At 53.4% G+C, this 19,193-nt stretch overlaps 1 protein-coding gene and 2 pseudogenes across 3 annotated transcripts in view; all 3 read left to right on the forward strand.

The window, feature by feature from the left end:
* CACNG4 (calcium voltage-gated channel auxiliary subunit gamma 4) overlaps positions 1 to 13,274 on the forward strand; it is a 62,383-nt gene extending 49,109 nt beyond the window's left edge. Inside the window, exons 2-4 of the mRNA XM_032241935.1 lie at positions 1,355 to 1,438; positions 9,222 to 9,362; positions 10,362 to 13,274. Of these exons, the coding sequence (XP_032097826.1) occupies positions 1,355 to 1,438; positions 9,222 to 9,362; positions 10,362 to 10,900 (764 nt within the window). The 3' untranslated portion in view covers positions 10,901 to 13,274. The remainder of the gene's footprint in view (positions 1 to 1,354; positions 1,439 to 9,221; positions 9,363 to 10,361) is intronic.
* On the forward strand, positions 3,513 to 4,478 carry LOC116525775 (annotated as a pseudogene). The gene has a single exon (XR_004257813.1). The product of XR_004257813.1 is annotated as a eukaryotic translation initiation factor 3 subunit H pseudogene (transcript).
* Positions 11,252 to 13,274, forward strand: LOC116525776 (annotated as a pseudogene). The gene has a single exon (XR_004257814.1). The product of XR_004257814.1 is annotated as an uncharacterized LOC116525776 (transcript).
* Positions 13,275 to 19,193: the final 5,919 nt, after the last annotated feature.

Below are 19,193 nucleotides of genomic sequence, written 5' to 3' on the forward strand. Positions count from 1 at the left end.
TCTCCTGCTTGGAAGCGCTGAGAGTTGGATGTGCATCTGGATCCTACCGCCAGGACTGTGCTCCTGACTGACCAAGGCCAGGGGTGGGGGGATGGGCTTGCATCCGCTGCAGAAAAGGAATTGGCCCCAGCTGTAAACAGCCCCAGCATGGGACACTCGGGTGTCAAGATGAGCTTGTGGCTCCCGGGCTGCAGGAATGGGAGGCTGAGCTGAGGAAAGGGACTGTCTGGCACGGAGGGGACAATGCAGCAACACCCTGTGCCCCTGGCAACCAATGTCCAGTTCTGTGGTGGGCATTCTCAGATTTCTGGGAGGCAGAGGACTAGGAGAACAGGGTGGAAGATTCTGGAAGGGAGGAGTGGCCTGTCCTGCACTGCTAAGCTACCCAGGGGGTCCAGCCCCCAACCCCATGAGAGCCACTTCTCAGAGGAGGGAGGAGGAAATCAAGCAGGAGATGGTCTCAGCCCTTCTGGAAGTTTCTCTTGCTCCATCTTCTCTTCCTTCAATCACATTGAGTGGGGGGTGTGGAATCTGCACAAACTGTGTGCCTCAGGAAGGAGTCACCATAACTGTGGTTTTCTGAGTGTGTTTGAGACAGGGTCTGGCTCTGTTGCCCAGGCTGGAGTGCAGTGGTGTGATCTCAGTTCACTGCAACCTCCACCTCCCGGGCTCAAGCGATCCTCCCACCTCAGCCTCCCAAGTGGCTGGGATTACAAGTGCCCCCCCCGCCACATTCAGCTAATTGTTGTACTTACAGTGGAAAAGGGGTTTTACCATGTTGCCCAGGCTAGTCTCAAACTCTTGGGCTCCAGCGATCCGCCCTCCTCAGCCTCCCAAACTGGTGGGATTACAGGTGTGAGCCACCGTGCCCAGCCGTGACTATGGTTTAAGAGAGGGAAAGACACAGACAGACAGACGTCACCCTTGCCTTCGCATGTCTTATTCCTCTGCTGGAAAGCCCCCTGTGCCCCATTCCCAGTGGGCAAATTCTTTGTTTTTGGTTTTTTCAAGATGTATCTAAGAGTCCCTTGGGTAGAGGGATCCGACCTCCTGCTTGCCCAGGGCAGCTCGCCTGGCACCTCTTGTCTCAATGGTGATGTGTGCTGGGTCCCGTTACTCTCCACCCTTGGACCATAACTAGGCTCCCTTTTGGGGCACATCTCTCCCTGTGTAGTCGCTCTCTGTGTGTCTCTCCCGTGCCCCCACCAGACTGGGACGCTGGAGCCTGCCTCGCTTCTCTGTCTGTCCCCAGGGCCTGCACAGAGGCTCACATACTCAGCAGCCGTGTCTGGGGTGAATGGGCGAGTGAACCCACACAGCACTGACAGTGTTCCTTTCCTCTCGTTCCTTCCAGGGATCTATAAAGGGCACTGCTTCCGGATCAATCACTTCCCAGAGGACAATGACTACGACCACGACAGTTCGGAGTACCTCCTCCGTGAGTGTCAGGAGGCCTGCGCTTGCCTTCTGTGGGGAGGGGAGACGGTGGGGGAAGGCGGTTGGAGGAAAGAGAGACACGGGGCGTGGACAGGGTGATTTTCTCGGGATGCTCTGCCCGCTCTCTTCCTTATTCAGACTTCAGAGTTCGGAGGATGGAGTTTTGCTCATCACTGCCATGACATGCTGGGTATCTCAAGGGGGTTATTTGGCTGAGAGGCCTGGGCCCTGGGGAGACTGAGGCCTGAGCAGAGAGGCACTGGGTGTGGCAGGCTTCGGAGTTACTGAAAGGCTGGAGCTGGGGCTGGGGCAAGGGAGATGAAAGATACAGGCTCTGTGACCGAGCGCGGTGGCTCACACCTATAATCCCAGCACTTTGGGAGGCTGAGGTGGGTGGATCATGAGGTCAGGAGTTCAAGACCAGCCTGGCCAAGATGGTGAAACCCCATCTCTATTAAAAATACAAAATAGCCAGGTGAGGTGGCAAGCACCTGTAATCCCAGCTGCTTGGGAGGCTGAGGCAGAGAACTGCTTGAACCCAGGAGGTGGAGGTTGCAGTGAGCCAAGATTGTGCCACTGCACTCCAGCCTGGGTGACAAAGAGAGACTCTGTCTCAAAAAAGAAAAAAGATACAGGCCCTTCCCAGGCTGGGCATCCCTGAGGGGTGTGGCACCCCAGCACACTGAGGCCTGCACACTCTCTTCCATTCCAGTCCTGAAAACTCAGATATAGCCACACACCGAGACGGCCTCATGGGGCACTAGGAGTTCCAAGGGAGAAGGTGAGGAAGGTGCTGGGGGCAGCCTCTGATGCGTTGTCCTGAAGTCTTTGCAGCAACACCTCTGTCCGTGGGCTGCCTGGGAGCCCCCACCAGCTCCTGGGTCCAGTGGCTGTGTGGGGTCCCCAGACTGAAGCCCAGAAGTCACAGCACAAGCTCAACCCCAAATGGCAAACCCAGCCCACACACTGAGTCCAGATCTCATCTGTGGGCAGCAGGGGAGGAGCCTGGAAATGGAAAGATAGCACTGTTTTGGAGGCATTTTCCCCTCTACGTTATCAAAGACACACAAAGAGCAGCTCACAGCAGCACCCCTGGGGCTCGGGCCCAGCCTTGCTGATGGAGAATCGATACCAGTGCCCTCAGAGAGAGCACAATTCACTCTGCACCTGCTTATGGATCTTTTTTTCTAAGAGAAAAGATTTTGATTCTGAGTCATCTGGTGAAATAGAACAGCACGCAGTTCCCATGGAGCCTAGGGCAGTCAGGCTGCTGCGACCGGGCCCAGAACGTGAAATAATTTGGCTACAGCTCTGCCTCCCATCCTTCCTCCCTCACCTCTTCCTCCTCCTGCCTGTGCTCTGGTCTGCTCACTGGGGGCCCACAGTGAACCAAGCAAATGAGATTCCCACAGGGCCACCAGAGATAGTTGTACAGGTTGCACACTGTGCAACTCAAGGGATGTCACATCCATAAATTATGTATGAATATCCCTCCAGTTGTACAGTGCATGCCTGCACAACCATTTACAGAGGCCCTTGGTGCTCAGCCTAGCTGGGATGGCTCAACTGAAAATCAACCCTGGCCAGGCATGGTGGCTCACGCCTGTAATCTCCCAGCACTTTGGGAGACCGAGGTGGGTGGATCATTTGAGGTCAAGAGTTCCAGACGAGTCTGGCCAATATGGCGAAACCCCACCTCTACTAAAAATACAAAAATCAGCTGGGTGTGGTGGCGGGCACCTGTAGTCCCAGCCACTGGGGAGGCTGGGGCAGGAGGCTTGAACCCAGGAGGTGGAGGTTGCAGTGAGCCAAGATTGTGCCATGCACTCCAGCCTGACGACAGAGCAAGACTCCATCTCAAAAAAAAAAAAAAAAAAAAAAAAAAACAGATAATCAACGCAAACTCAGAATCTGCCCTTCTCTGCCCAATCCAGGGCAATCTGGTGGTTCTTAAAATTCTGGGGGTAGATGTGCCCATGGCCCAATCCTGGGACTATAAAGAAGCAGGCGTTGAGTTTGCGGTTGATCTCTGTTACTTTAGGAGACTGATCCTTCACAGCTGTCAGAAAATCCAATCCAATATCAGATGGAAATGATGCGGAGCCTTCGTCATGTAAACATTGATCATCTTCATGTGGGCTGGTACCAGTCCACATACTATGGCTCATTTGTCACCCGAGCGCTCCTGGACTCTCAGTTCAGTTACCAGCATGCCATTGAAGAATCTGTCGTTCTCATTTATGATCCCATAAAAACTGCCCAAGGGTCTCTCTCACTAAAGGCATACAGACTGACTCCTAAACTGATGGAAGTTTGTAAAGAGAAGGATTTTTCCCCTGAAGCATTGAAAAAAGCAAATATCACCTTTGAGTACATGTTTGAAGAAGTGCCGATTGTAATTAAAAATTCACATCTGATTAATGTCTTAATGTGGGAACTTGAAAAGAAGTCAGCTGTAGCAGATAAACATGAATTGCTCAGTCTTGCCAGCAGCAATCATTTGGGGAAGAATCTACAGTTGTTGATGGACAGAGTGGATGAAATGAGCCAGGATATAGTTAAATACAACACATACATGAGGAATACTAGTAAACAGCAGCAGCAGAAACATCAGTATCAGCAGCGTCGCCAGCAGGAGAATATGCAGCGCCAGAGCCGAGGAGAACCCCCGCTCCCTGAGGAGGACCTGTCCAAACTCTTCAAACCGCCACAGCCCCCTGCCAGGATGGACTCGCTGCTCATTGCAGGCCAGATAAACACTTACTGCCAGAACATCAAGGAGTTCACTGCCCAAAACTTAGGCAAGCTCTTCATGGCCCAGGCTCTTCAAGAATACAACAACTAAGAAAAGGAAGTTTCCAGAAAAGAAGTTAACATGAACTCTTGAAATCACACCAGGGCAGCTCTTGGAAGAAATATATATGCATATTGAAAAGCACAGAGGATTTCTTTAGTGTCATTGCCGATTTTGGCTATAACACTGTCTTTCTAGCCATAATAAAATAAAACAAAATCTTGAAAAAAAAAAAAAAAAAAAAAAAGAAGCAGGCGTTGTAGAAACCAGCCGTCCCTCTCATTTCCCATTGGAGCTCCGCTGAGGCTCTGGGCACTGGTGCTAGCTGTTCTTTACTCACCTGTCTGTCCCACTCATGGTCCCTGAGCTCTCGGGTCTCTTTCTGGATTGGCCTCAAGATGCAGTGGCCCCGAGTTCAGCCCAAGTGGCTTCTCGATCTCCCAGCAGGAAGCAGATGCTGCACTCAAACAGGGTGAATGAAGGATGTTTACAGAAGGACATTTACAAATGTGTGGGTGAAGTGAAGGGAAATCCACCAGGGCTGGTGAGCTCCCCGGGCCAGAAACAGCCTGGAGCCCTTACGCTCCTCAGGCTGGTCAGGTGAGGGGGCAGGCGTGGGGGATTTCTCCTGCCTGGCAGGAGCTGTGGCCGTCAGGAAGGAATGAATGCCGCCCCGTCACCCGCAGCCCAGCAGAACTCCCTCACCGACACCCTTGTCCAAAGGCCAGAGGCAGGAGCCCAAGGATTCAGGCCGCACAGTCAGCTTCCTGGGGCTCAGGGCAGGGTGGGTAAGGGTGGAGTGAGGGTCTGGGAGAGGAAAAAAAAAAAAAAAACACGAGTGAGTCGTTGCGGGTCCTCTGGGGAGGGCTTGAGGCGGGGAGGGCTGCTGATTTTCCCAGATAAAATGAAGGTGACAGCACGACCGCAATTAGAGCTCATTGGGGAAGGCCATGTTCTCCTTAAGTGTACGCTGTGGGGAAAGCAGCCAGGTTCATTAACAAGCGCAGAGATGCACGTGGAAGAGACAGCTTGATGGCTTTCGGGCCTGTGGTCTCAGCTGCTGGCAGAAGCCGGGGCGGGGTGGGGCTTGAACTGACTTCCCAACAGGGAGGTGTTTTTCTACTCAGTGGCTGCAGAAACAGGGATATCTGGCCCTAAAACCAAGCTCTGCCTGTGTCTTTGATCATCTTTTATCTCCAGAGCGCAGGTGCCTGCGAGCTTGGAGCCAGAGGGGCTGAGCCACTTGCAGAGACAGGCCAAGGTCATGGTCGCCACAGGCACCTGGCATGTGTTTCCAGGGCCACCCTGAGTTCTAATATTTCGTTTTCTGGTCTCTGTCCAGACTTTGGCTCCCCAAAATATGTAGAAGCACAGGAGGGAGGTCCCTGGAGGCTGATGAGGGTTCATGAGAGTTTGTTTATTCATTCATTTAACAAGTTATTGCGGCCAGGCATAGTGGTTCGCTCCTGTAATCCCAGCACTTTAGGAAGCCAAGGCAGGAAGATCACTTGAGGCCAGGAGTTCCAGCCTGGTCAACATAGTGAGACCTTGTCTCTACAAAAAATATAAATAAAGATAAATGAGCCAGACATGATAGCACGTGCCTCCAGTCCTAGCTACTCAGGAGGCTGAGGTGGGAGGATGACGAGCCAAGGAAGTTGAGGCTGCAGTGAGCCACAATCGTGCCACCACACTCCAAACTGCACGACAGAGCAAGACCGCATCTCTTAAAAAAAAAAAAATGTTACTGTGGGCCTACTACGTGCCAATCACTGTATTAGACTCATGGAGACAACAGCAAGGAAAACAGGGCTCTGCCCTCCGGTGGAGAATGGGTGTTTTGGAGAAGGCAACAGAAGCTTCCATAGTGGGGCTGCCTGTAGGAGGCCTATTTCAGGTGGGTGCATAGTCCCAAGGCTATGCTGCTCGCACCCAGCCTTTGACAATTCAGGAAGGAACTCAGCCCCAGCTGAGCATTCTGGAGCCTTCCAGAGAAGCCGGGCTTGTGTTGTTTGTTACAGAAGCCCCTGGAGTCCTCTGAGCTCTTACAGTGTCCCTGCCAATTTGCAGATTCACAGCCCGACAGCCTGCCTGCCTTCTCTTCCACAGGTCCTAGGGGTTTCTGCCCATCTTGCCCTGGGCCTGGTGTCCTTCTTCAGGTCTGCATTCCCAGTTAGGTGGATAACTTCTGTGCCAGGCTGCAGGACGCTGGTGTCGGGGCTGCTGGGAGTCCACAGTGTGCCGGGGGGTGGGTTAGAAGGAAGTGTCTTGTCTCCTGGCAGATGCAGACCCTCTGGCAGGGCTTGATACGACCAGCAGGGCATGGGCTGGACTTCAGCCTCGCTCATCCCTCCACCCCTTAGCCACCTGTGTTGTGCCCGGCCTGCACCGCTGTCTGTGGCAATCCCAGCTGGCATCTGCACATCCACAGCTCAGGAATGAGTCCACGTGGCAAGGGATTGGTGCTTGTGTGTCTTACCTGAGCAGGATGGATAGCTCTGAGCCAAGCCTGGGCATCCAGTGATCTCAGAGCAACTGGACTGGGTTTTTTGTGTTTTTTTTTGAAGATGGAGTCTTGCTCTGTTGCCCAGGCTGGAGTGCAATGGCCCAGTCTTGGTTCATTGCAACCTCTGCCTCCCAGGTTCAAGAGATTCTCATGCCTCAGCCTCCCAAGTAGTTGGGACTACAGGCGCCCGCCGCTATACCCAGCTAATTTTTCTATTTTTAAGAGAGATGGGGTTTCACCATGTTGACCGGGCTGGTCTCGAACTCCTGACCTCAGGTGAACCATTCACCTCAGCCTCCCAAAATGCTGGATGGACTTCCTTCTCTCGGACTCCTCTGACCTGTCTACAGAGCGAGGGAGGGCATTGCGGGGGCTGAGGGGAAGGGGATGACCGACCCCAACTTTTCTGGCCAGCACAGCTCAGAGGCACATTTCAGAAACACACAGGAAACTTCATCCCAGAGCCCACTCCTGCCAGAAGGAATCGGAGAGGAGGAGGCGCCAGAGAGAAGAACTGCCTTTAATGCCCCAGACAATCCCCGCTCTGTGAAGCAGGAGCACACACTGATGCGTTCACAAAAAAGGAGACAAACCCTGCCTTCAGAGGCTGACAGCCCTGACACCAGCTCAGCTGGCTGGGGAGGGCGACGCCTGCCAGTGCGGCCCGACTCACTGTCCCCTGCGGGGGCCACCAAGGGTCTACGCAGCCCAGTGGAAGGGCTGGAAGACAGCAGGTGCTTGGGAAAGGCCGAGCTCTGCGCTTCCCTTTCCCAAGTCTCCCTTCCCTCCCTCTGACCATCCTCCCACCCCAGACACTGGAAGAGGGGCACCCTAAGCCCCTACTGGGTGCTTGACATTTCCTCACGGTGACCCTCCAGTGGGGCATGTTCACTTCCCAGGGCCGCTGTAACAAATGATCACGAACTGTGTGACTTGCAACAGAAATTCACAATCATGGTGTGGAAGCCAGAAGCCCAGAGTCAAGGTGTTGGGGACCCTGCTTTCTCTGAAGACTCTAGGGGAGGATCCTTCCTCTTCCAGCTTTCCTTGGCTCATGGCAGCATGGTCTCTGCCTCTGTCTTCACAGCCCTTCTCCCCTGTGTCTTCTCTTCCTATCAGGTTCTTATGAGGACGCTCATTATTGGATCTAGGGCCACCAGATTCATCCCAGATGATCTCAGCTTGAGGTTCTTAACTGAGTCACATCTGCAAGACCCTTTTTCTTTTTCTTTCTTTCTTTTTTTTTTTTTTTTGAGACAAAATCTTGCTCTTGTCACCCAGGCTGGAGTGCAATGGCATGATTTGGCTCACTACAACCTCTGCCTCCCAGGTTCAAGCGATTTTCCTGCCTCAGCCTCCCGAGTAGCTGGGATTACAGGGGAGCGCCACCACGCCTGGCTAATTTCTTTTGTATTTTTAGTAGAGACAGAGTTTCACCATACTGCCCAGGCTGGTCTGGATCTCAGGTGATCTGCCTGCCTCAGCCTCCCAAAGTGCTGGGATTACAGGTGTGAACCACTGCACCCAGCCAAGACCCTTTTTCTAAATAAGATCAATTCACAGGTCCTAAAGGTTAGGATGTAGATGTATTCGAGGGAGGCCACAATTCAACTCCCTACAGTTAGGTGTAACTATCCCCAAGTTAAAAAGGGGACTGAGTTGGTCACAAAGTCAGCCGTCCCCAGTCAGCTGGTCGGTGGCAGAGCGAGGTTAGTCAGTGGCAAAGCCCTGGGGTCAGGGCTACAGAGGTGGCTCTGTGGACACTGTGGGTCACGAGCATCCCTCTCGGCCCAGCCACACCACCCCTGCGATTTCAGGCCAGTCGTGAGGTCCCACGCCCTTGTCTGTCACCTTGGGGATGATGATGATGATGATGAAGGTATAGAATGGCCAGGCCCAGTGCTATGCACCTTACATAGGACATTGGTGCTATGAGGAACCTCATGCCACAGACGGGAAGCTGAATTTTGGAGAGTGAAAGTGATTGGCCAAGGTGCACAGCCAGCATGTCACAGCAGGGCCCGTGCCCAGACCCACTTAATGCCAATGCCTGTGCCCTCAACCACTGACCAGTGCCCCCCTTTGTGGACACTGCTCCCCAGCCTTCCAGAGGCTTCACAGAGACCGCGTTCATGCAAGGGCTTAGCTGGTTTCGCAGTGTCACAGAAATGTGATGCGGTTTGGTGCTTTCACAGCTGTTACTGTGGCCTCCCTGGTGCCCACTTCCAGGGAGAAACTAAGCAAGAGGTAGACAGACGTGGCTCCATGGTGAAGTGCAGGCCTGGAGCCCCTACTTGCGTCTGATCCAACAGCCCCGAGCCGGCCCCAGGCCCTGGCCCACCTCGAGTCTCCAGGCCCCGATGGGAATCTCAAATCCCAGGGAAGGGCCTGGAGCTGCAAGCTTCCTGGGAGACATATGCAGCCATGCCCGGAAGGGCAGCCGATCTCACTGTCCTCTGCTTTGTGCCCTACCTCCCTGGCCAGGCATCGTACGAGCCTCCAGTGTCTTCCCCATCCTCAGCACCATACTGCTTCTGCTGGGGGGCCTGTGCATCGGCGCCGGCAGGATCTACAGCCGCAAGAACAACATCGTCCTCAGCGCCGGCATCCTCTTTGTGGCCGCAGGTGAGCCGCCAGCCCACAGCTGGTGCTGGGCTGGGGGCTGGGGACACGGGAGTGCCTGTTTCGCATGGTCCCCACTGCCAGGGAGTGTGCCTCCTTGGGGGAATGCCGACGTAACTTCGCCACACACTCAAGTGACTTTTAAAGTCCTGGTGTTCAGAAAGTGAAATTGAAGTGAAATTCATGCAAGATAAAAGTAACTCTCTTGAAGGGCACAATCCAGCGGCACTTGGTGCTTTCACAACGTTGTACAAACATCCAAAACATTTCTGTCACCCCAAAAGGAAGGTGTGGCTGGGCCAAGAGGGATGTTCGTGATTCACAGCATCCACAGAGCCACCTGCAAGGCTCCAGCACTGTGACCTCACTCTGCCACTGACTAGCTGACGGACCACAGCTGACTTTGGTGAGAATGAGGAACAGCTCCTGAACAGGGCTTCCTGTTGGGGGAACAGAAACACTTTGGATGCTTGCACGACGTTGTGAAAGCACCAAATGCCACTGGATTGTGCCCTTCAAAAGGGTGACTTTGATCTTGCCTGGTTAGGTGGGTCATGAGACGTCTGTATGGGGGTGCTGCATGTAGTTAGGACCAGCTCTCCGTGGCCTGATTCGGAGCCGTCTCTCAGACATACTGTTAAGTGAAAAAACAAGCAGCCATTGTGCAAAAAAAAATAGTGTATGTGTATGTGTGTGTGTGTGTTGTGTGCGTGTGTGTGTGTGTTAGAGATTTTTTTCTGGAAGGACATACGAAAGAAGATAACAGTAGCTGCCTTCAAGAGGGGAACTGGGGGCTGAGTTTATTGTATACCTCATTTGAACTTTGTACTCTATTACCCAATCAAAAGTAATTACTGAAAAGAAAAATCAGCAACCAGGATAAACAAATACTCATCAGAGAGGGGAGTGGCCACTGTTCCCTGCCCTACCCGTTCGGCCGTGGGCCTAACCTCTGCCTCTCTCCCTCCCTGGCCCCACCCCCACTCCCCTCTTCCCTTTCAGGCCTCAGTAACATCATAGGCATCATCGTCTACATCTCCAGCAACACAGGGGACCCGAGTGACAAGCGGGACGAAGACAAAAAGAACCATTACAACTACGGCTGGTCGTTTTACTTTGGAGCTCTGTCTTTCATTGTGGCCGAGACCGTGGGCGTCCTGGCTGTAAACATTTACATTGAGAAAAATAAAGAGTTGAGGTTTAAGACCAAACGGGAGTTCCTTAAGGCGTCTTCCTCTTCTCCTTATGCCAGGATGCCGAGCTACAGGTACCGGCGACGGCGCTCGAGGTCCAGCTCCAGGTCCACCGAGGCCTCGCCGTCCAGGGACGTGTCACCTATGGGCCTGAAGATCGCAGGGGCCATCCCCATGGGGGAGCTGTCCATGTACACACTGTCCAGGGAGCCCCTCAAGGTGACCACCGCGGCCAGCTACAGCCCCGACCAGGAGGCCAGCTTCCTGCAGGTTCACGACTTCTTCCAGCAGGACCTGAAGGAAGGTTTCCACGTCAGCATGCTGAACCGACGGACGACCCCCGTGTGAACCACCTGCCCCTTCTCTTAGCTCCGGCCTCTCCCCAGAACGGCTCTTTTTGTCCCACAGGATGGCATGTGATCCTCAAGACAACGAACAATGAACTAAAGCCAAACGCAGCCTCCCTGGTCTCCAGAGGTGGCCTGGGCTGGCTTTGCACAGAGGTTGTGCTGGGAGACCGGACTCGGGGCTGCAGGAGAAGCTGAAGGCTGACTTTGTACCCCTCCCCCAAAAAGGGTGTTTTGATGCCCCAGGGTCTCTGAAATCTCCCAGGAAGCCCCAGAGCTTTCCTGAGGCTGCACAGCCTTGACCAACTCGGGAAGACAAAATTGAGCCATTATCTCCTCTTGGAAATGAATCTTGCCAGAAAAACAGGATTTCAGGGCCTTCCCTCCGTGCCTGGGCACTGGGTCACCAGAAGGCTCTGCCGGATGCCAAGGGGTCTCTGGGCTCTGGTCAGCTGCTTCTGAACCTGAGATTCCTGTGTCGTTGAGCCAGAAACGAGACCACCGAAGCTTGCTCCCTTCCTCTCCATCTCTCCCTCTCTGCGTGACCCTGGCGGTGGCCTGTGATCCTGAAGACAGCTCTGCAGCCAACTGGTGCTTCAGCCTTTGCGCTGTCCTGGGGCCAGCTTCCCCTGGCCTGTGGAGGAGGCCCAGGTAAAGGCCGGGGCTGTTGCTGGCTCTCCTCTCTGCTTCTGGAAGTTTCCGCCTCAGAATGGGCAGGACAGACCCACTGACTGGACTTCAGAGTCTGGAGGGTTCCATCGGTCCCGGAAAAGAAAGGTGGCCATGTGGCCTCTTGCTGTACCCCTTGTCACAGCCCCAAAGAGCAGCTCTGTCCCCTGAGCATCGTGGGTCCCGGGGGAAAGGTGGACAGACACCCACGACTCTGACTGGCATTTGACAACAGGAGCCTGAACTTCCGTGCAAGAAAGGGAGACCTGAGGGTGAAGAGTGACCAAAAAAAAAAACCTAAAGAACAAAAATCCATTTCCTACATGGTTACGAATCCTGACTTCCTGCACATCAATGCCAGGAGAGCAACTTACATTCATTTCTTCATCTTAAAAAGTAGCAGCAACTCGCCCACAACTCCTGTTATTGTAATTTATTCCGCCACCACCTAACAGGACGGAGTGGAGGAAGTTTGGACAAATGGGCCGGGCTGGGTTCCTCTTCTTCCCTCCAGAGGGGAGGTCTCAGCACTTTGTTCAGAGCTGAGGATGTGGGTTCTGTGTTTTCCAGTTTTTCCACCCATTTTTTTCTTCCCCCTCCTGAAGCAAGCAAAAAGTGTGGACGCGTGTGCAGGCTTGGAAGAACTCTCCAGAACATGGAACTTATCCCTCTTTTATATAAAACATGTGCTTTCTAAAGAGAAATCATTTCTTACTTTTTGAGACTCCTTGATCCACCCTGGACAATCGCCTGTAGTCCTGGTAGCTGTCGTGCTGGGAAGTCACGAGCACATCCTTACCTCAGCTACCTGCTCACGGAGCCCGTGGGTGGACTCAGCCCCCTGGGGTTCAGACCCAGATGTCATCGTCTGTCTCATCCTCCTTTGCCCCCAGGAAAGGATGCATCCACCCGTAGTGGCCCCAGCAGACTGCGCTGTGTGCCAGGGAGCTGAAATGGGGCTGGTCAGGGGCCCCGCGTGCCATGCTTTGGAGCCCTCACTCCCGTCGGGGTTGGCATCATCTGGTGGCATGTCCAAATGCACACAGCAGTGGACGCTAAAAGCAACAGAGCTCGAGGTCTGCACCTGCTCTAGGCTAGCCCCGTCCCCACACCCCACCACCTCCACTGCCATGACACCGTCCCACCACACTGAAGGTGGGGAATGCACTCCACAGACCTGCCGTCCAGCAAGGACCCGAGACTGTTCTTCTGTGATTTCCAAAAGCAAGGCAGCCACGCTGTTCTGTTTCCCCTCCATCTGCCACCGCCCTTCCCACCGCCCCAGAAGTTTCTTATCATTCCATGGAGAAAGCTGTGTTCCAATGAATCCTACCTCTTGCCCAGTCCCAGGCAGAGCATGCAACACCCACTCTAGGGACCAAGACAGAGTAGGAAGAAGGGGACGAGCCGGGAGCAAAACACCTCAGACACCCGGGCCTTCTCAGCCTTCTCCCCGAGGCCGGCTGGGTCTCCGGGGACCCTGGGCCCTGGGCCGCCCCTTCCTGGCCCTCCCGCTGCATCTCAGACCTGACGCCCACCCGGGGGGATGTGGTGGCCTGTGTCCGCCTTCTCGCCCTCCTCCCGACCCGACCCCTTGCCCCCACCCCGTGTGTTTCGCCAGTTAAGCACCTGTGACTCCCTACTACTGGTTTTGGGTTGTTAGTTCTGTCTTTTTTTTAATTAAATAAAAACATTTTTAAAATGTTCTCTTCTTGATGTGGGGAGGTGGGGGAAGAACCCCCCCCAAAAGTCTTTGTGGGCATTTGGGGTAATAGATGTCCCCGGGTCTGGGGTACACTGTGGACCCCCACAAGAAAAGAAGGAGGCCGGGGGGGGCAGGAGGCCAGACTCTGGCCAAGGCCGGTTTTTCTGGCTTCAATCTGGGTCACTGGCCACCTCCCCAGTACCAATGGCTGGTTTTAGACTTCCGGGTGGTGCCCTCAGGGCTTTCACCTACGAGCCAGAAGATACATGGGCCCTCCTGGGTGGGGCGTGGGCCCCTGGGCAGCCAAGAGAGCCAGGCCTGTCCTGCAGTTGGGACGCTGGCCGGACAGAGCCACAGCCACCAAGGCCCAAAAGTTGCCCCCCCCAAGTTACCACTAGCCAGCCTCCTCTCCCCACCCCCGGATACTGAAATGATGAAGAAGTAGAGTGTCCCTAGAACTAAAATGTGAGCTTCATGGATGGCAAAGCTGGAAGGGAGGATGCAGCTCAGGCCAGAGGCCAAACGGGCTTCCTCCGCTGTCACTGGACAGTCCCAGGCAGGGCATCCAACCGCCTCTGCCGCAGGCCACAGGGAGGAGTAAGGTAAGGAACTGAGAGGGACCAGGGGGACCCCTCCAGCCCGGGCTATGGCCAACAAACTGCACAGGCGCCAGCCGATGACCACCGCAGACAGCCAGTTTCACCCTCGCAGGTGAGCACAGACTGGACCTCGAGGTTCTGCTCCTTGGAGGCACAAGGAGGGATAAGCAGCGCTCTCTCCTGGTTCTGCCCAAGCTGCAGCCCAGAAGACCTTCACATCCAATTACACTTGACCTTTTCCTTTGGACTTTGACCTTGAGTTTTCTTGCTAAGAGCCACAGGCTTCCCTGCTCCTCCTGGAACCAAGAGACACCAAACTCTTGCGCCTCCTTCAAGAGAACTTTGGTCTCATGAAAAGCTTTCCTGCCCGAGTCCCAGTGAAAAGCATGGAGCGGAAAGGCTGAGGGCCCAGCGTCCCTATATCCCTGCAGAAACCTCTCTTGGCTTTTCTGAACTTTCTGCCCCAGCTTCTTTTCTTTTGTTTGTTTAAGACAGAGTTTCACTCTTGTTGCCCAGGCTGGAGTGCAATGGCGCAGTCTTGGCTCACAGCAATCTCCGCCTCCTGGGTCCAAGCAATTCTCCTGCCTCAGCCTCCCGAGTAGCTGGGATTACAAGCATGTGCCACCATGCCTGGCTAATTTTGTATTTGTAGTAGAGACGGGTTTTCTACATGTTGATCAGGCTGGTCTCGAACTCCTGACCTCAGGTGATCCCCCGCCTTGGCCTCCCAAAGTGCTGGGATTACAGGCGTGGGTCACCGTGTTCGGTCTTCTGCCCCAGCTTTTAACTTTCTTTTTTTTTTTTTGAGACGAAGTCTCACTCTTGTTGCTCAGTCTGGAGGGCAATAGCGTGATCTCAGCTCACCGCAAACTCCACCTCCCAGGTTCAAGTGATTCTCCTGCCTCAGCCTCATAAGTAGCTGGGATTATAGGCGCACACCACCATGCCTAGCTAATTTTGTATTTTTAGAAAAGATGGGGTTTCTCCATGTTGGCCAGGCTGATCTCGAACCCTTGACCTCATGATCCACCCACCTCTGCCTTCCAAAGTGCTGGGATTACAGACGTGGGCCACCAAACTGGCCTTAACCTTCTTTCCTCTTATCTGAGACAGGCACCTGGGAAAACTGATGTGCTGAGCCACCAAGCCCTGGAGCCAGGGGAGCTCAGGCCTTTGCCCAGCCTCACTAGCTGACCCGCTGCCAAGCTCCGAGCAGTCATTCCATGCTGCCCAGAGTCTCCACCCTGAGCCAGAACTTCTGCGTCTCCTATTTATTCTTAGCCCCTAGGTAACTGGCTCAGCACAAGCTTCTCAGCCATCCCGGGTGGACTCCCAGGCCAGTCTGCGCTGAGTGACTTGGTGCCGCCTCCCATGGTCACGTGGTCACACGTTTAGTTCAAATAAAACCCTGCCTCCATAACACACAGAGCGAGAGCCACAAGAGCTGACACAGAAATAGTCTAGTTCCCTAATCAAAATGCTGCTGATTAAATGATGGGTGCAGCAAATCTCAGAAACCACCAAAGAACTTATTCATGTCACCAAACACTACCTGTTCCCCAAAACCTATTGAAATAAAAAATAAATTAAAAAAAAAATGCTGCTGAGAGCTGGGCACTGCAGTTCATGCCTGTAATCCCAGCACTTTGGGAGGCCAAGGTGGGTGGATCACTTGAGGTCAGGAGTTTGAGATCAGCCTGGCCAACATGGTGAAACCCTGTCTCTACTAAAAATCCAAAAATTAGCCGGGTGTGGTAGCTCACGCTTGTAGTCCCAGCTACTCAGGAGGCTGAGGCAGAAGAATCACTTGAACCCGGGAGGCAGAGGTTGCAGTGAGCTGAGATCCGCCACTGCCCTCCAGCCCAAGCAACAGAGTGAGATCTTGTCTCAAAAAAAAAAAAAAAAATGCTGCTGAAAGCCCCCACTCCTCCAGCCCAGTGGCCCCATTTTACCCTGGCACTGGTGTTACTTAGAATAAGCCAACTACATAACCAGCAACCCCAAGCATATATAGGCTTCCTAGAATAGAAGTTCATTTCTCACTCCAATAAAGTCCACTCAGCTGTGCGGGGGTGTGTCCTAGGCTCCACCCAGTCACGCAGAGATTCAGAGGCCCATGGAGCCTCTGCCATCTTCAACATGCGCTTCATAGCTTGCCCTGGGCATTGATGTCCAGTGGGCAGTTGGAGGGAAGAGAGAATAGATGATCTTGTGGTTGGAGACCCTTGTGAGTGATTTTAATGGACCAGGAAGTTGTGACTTCACCCTGTGTCCACATGCCATTGGCCAGAACTCAATCATGTGGCCATGTCTAGGAGCAAGGGAAGGTGGGAAATGTAGTCTAATCCTGGGGAAAAGGAAAACAGATTGGGGAAGAGCTGGTCAGCAACAGCCCCCTGATCTCTATCTTTTGTTCGGTAACTCCCTCCTTGGCCTCCCCCCACCAAACTCTTTTGGGCATGCCCACTTTACAGTGATAGCCTTGCCTGGGACTGCATCAACCTGTGTGTCCTGAGCCCCTCCTTCAGCTCCAACGTGACATCTGACCTCTCTCTGCTTCAGATGCCCCATCTGTAACATGGGTCCATACTACCTTCAACCCAGGTTGGAGGAACAGTCTTGAGCTTGTGCCTAGACCCAAACCAGAATCACAGAATTATTGAACATCATGCTCAGCAGAAGTGGCAGATACTTGAGGAGTCATCTCATTCAACTTGATCATTATATCCATGATCAAGATGCCGGCAGAAAAATGCATACATTTGATCATTATAGAAAAGGATCAGGCCCCAAGAGGGAAGGAGGGGGATAGTAGGAAGGAAAAATGAAAGGAAGGAAGGAAGAAAATAATTTTTTGAGAATTTTCATAACAACCCTGAAAGGGAGATATTTCTAGCCCAGTGGTTTTCAAGTAGGGGCAATTTTGCATCCCAAGGGGAGTTTACTAATACATGGAGATATTTTTGGTTTTCATAACTTGAAAGGGGGTGCTGCTGACATCTATTGGGCAGAGGCTGAGGATGCTACTAAGTATCCTACAATGCACCAAACAGCCCTCCTGCTTCATTCCCCGAAAGAATAATCTGCCACAAATATCAATCATGCCGAGACTGAGAAGCCCTGAACTCACCTGATTCAACATTGAGGGAAACTGAGGGACGGAAAGGGTGATGCTACTCATGCATGATTATGTGGCAAGTTTTTGGTGCTGAGTATATCCAGGCTGTGGGCTTACTAGGAAGATGCATATATTTAATCCCAGCATCTCCTTTCCCTGTCACCCATTTAGCTTTCTGCCTTTTGCTTCTTCATTTTGAAACAACAGTTTCAGAAACAGACATTGAAGTTGGGGGAAAGGAATGGGAAACGGCCCCCGTCCCCGGGGACGGGGGTGTTCCTGGAAGTCTGTGTCCCTGTGTCTGGGAACAGAATGATGATGGAATTCAATCAGAACAGGCATCGGGAGAGCAAGCCCAGAAGCCTGGCCCGGCCTGACACAGGGACTCACCCTGCTCCCCCAACAGCCCAGCAGCTGCAGTGAGGTGGTAGAAGTCCAGAAGGGTGGAGGTCAAAACCCAGCTCCTCCACTCCAAGGGGCAGCACTGGGCAAGTCACCCAGCCTCTCTCAGAGCCTGTTCCCTCCTCTGAGACATCCCCCAGCCCGCTTTGTTGGGAGAATGAATTAAATTTTCAACAAGGAAATGCACGTAAACACCCCAGTTCAGTGACTAGCATTCGAGTGAGTGTTCAGAAATGTTTGTCGACAAACAATACTCAAGGAATTTCCCACAGCGGATTATTCTAGAAGAGCCCTTGGAGGCAGTGCTCTGAGAATCAGACTCGGAGGATGTCCGGCGCACTGCGCTTTGCTTTGCTTTGGCAGAAACCTGCCATCCATTCTTGAGTCTTGCACCTGGGAGCAGCCCCTGCTGCCAGCTCCTTCTAGTGCTGAAGCTCATTTGTTTTCACCCTCAGTGTCCCAGGCTGCCGGGCAGAGGTGGTCAGGGCAGCTGTGTGGCTGCTTTCTTTGCAGGCCCTGGCAACCCCCAAACCCTGCTGGGGCCCTCCTGGTTCCATGAAGGTGATGCAGGCTGCAAGGTGCCCTGTTCTGGGTCCCTAACATGAAACCATAGGAACTGGCATCAAGGAAGAGCCTGGGAGAAAGGGGGTGCATGGATGGGAAGTAAGAAAGCAAGGGAGACCTTTCTGCAGGGAGCTGAGAACCAGGCATGTTCTGAGCCTTCAACTCCCTGCATTGGTACCCAAGACAGCATCCCTCCCTCATCGCCCAGATCTCCCTAGAGATCTGGGAGCGCGGTAGGGATGGGAGGGGAGAAATGGTTGCTCAGGGACTTTAGAATCCAGAGGGTGGAAGATGGGGCAGATATACCTGAGGCAGATCATTTTAAACTTGCAGCTTTCAACAAAACTCCTGGTGCAACCTCAAGAACAGAAATCCTGCAATCAAAGAGGTTACCAACCCACATCCTTATGTGCTTAGGGTCCATTCCCTCCTCAGTCACACGAGAAAGGTAACATCCCCCTAATGGCAGTGTTAGAGCTGCAGGAGAGGAGGCTTGGAGGGACCTACACCTGACCTTTGTCCCCTGATAAGTATTCTGGGGACACATTCACTCCTACGGGACACCCAGAGGCTGATGGAAAGATCGGGCCTTCTTGTCTACCTCCAGACCCAGCCAGGAGCTTGCCCGCATATGCAGCCTGAGTGTCTGGGCTGTGGGGACAGCACCCTCAGCCTCCACCTGCCCCCACTCCCCTCACTGCTCTATAGCAGCAGCTTCATACTGCTCTCCTCGCCAAAGGCTGAGCCTGCTTCATCCCACCAGACCATACATTTAGCCATTCTCTGCATCCCAAAATAGAATTCCCTCCAGCTGCCTAGCGTACCAGTCAGTAGGGCTGTGTAACAAACTACCTGAAAACATAGTGGTATTAAACAACCATTCAGTATACTCAAAGACTCTTGTCTCCGCTTGAACAAGATAGGGCTAGGATGATTTTTCTCTGCTTCACTACCTGGGGCCTCCACTGGAAGACTCCAAGGCTGGGGGCTGGAATCATCTGGAGGTACTCATTTAACTCATGTCTGGTGGTTGATGCTGGCTCTGGGCCAAGACCTTAGGTTCTTGGTCACATCGACGTCCATGGGGTCAACCACTCTGGCTCCCTGACCACAGAGCTCTCCAGTCTTCTCATCTCCATTGACCTTTGTCTCCAACCTTGACCTTGTCATTGCCCCTAACTGTCCCAGTGTAATCTTCAGGGCCACCACTCTCCTCGCTGGTCACAGTTTCCAATGC

The sequence above is a fragment of the Sapajus apella genome, unplaced genomic scaffold, assembly GCF_009761245.1.
Source record: "Sapajus apella isolate SASKATOON/1434 unplaced genomic scaffold, GSC_monkey_1.0 scaffold48, whole genome shotgun sequence".
NCBI classification, from domain to species: Eukaryota; Metazoa; Chordata; class Mammalia; order Primates; family Cebidae; genus Sapajus; species Sapajus apella.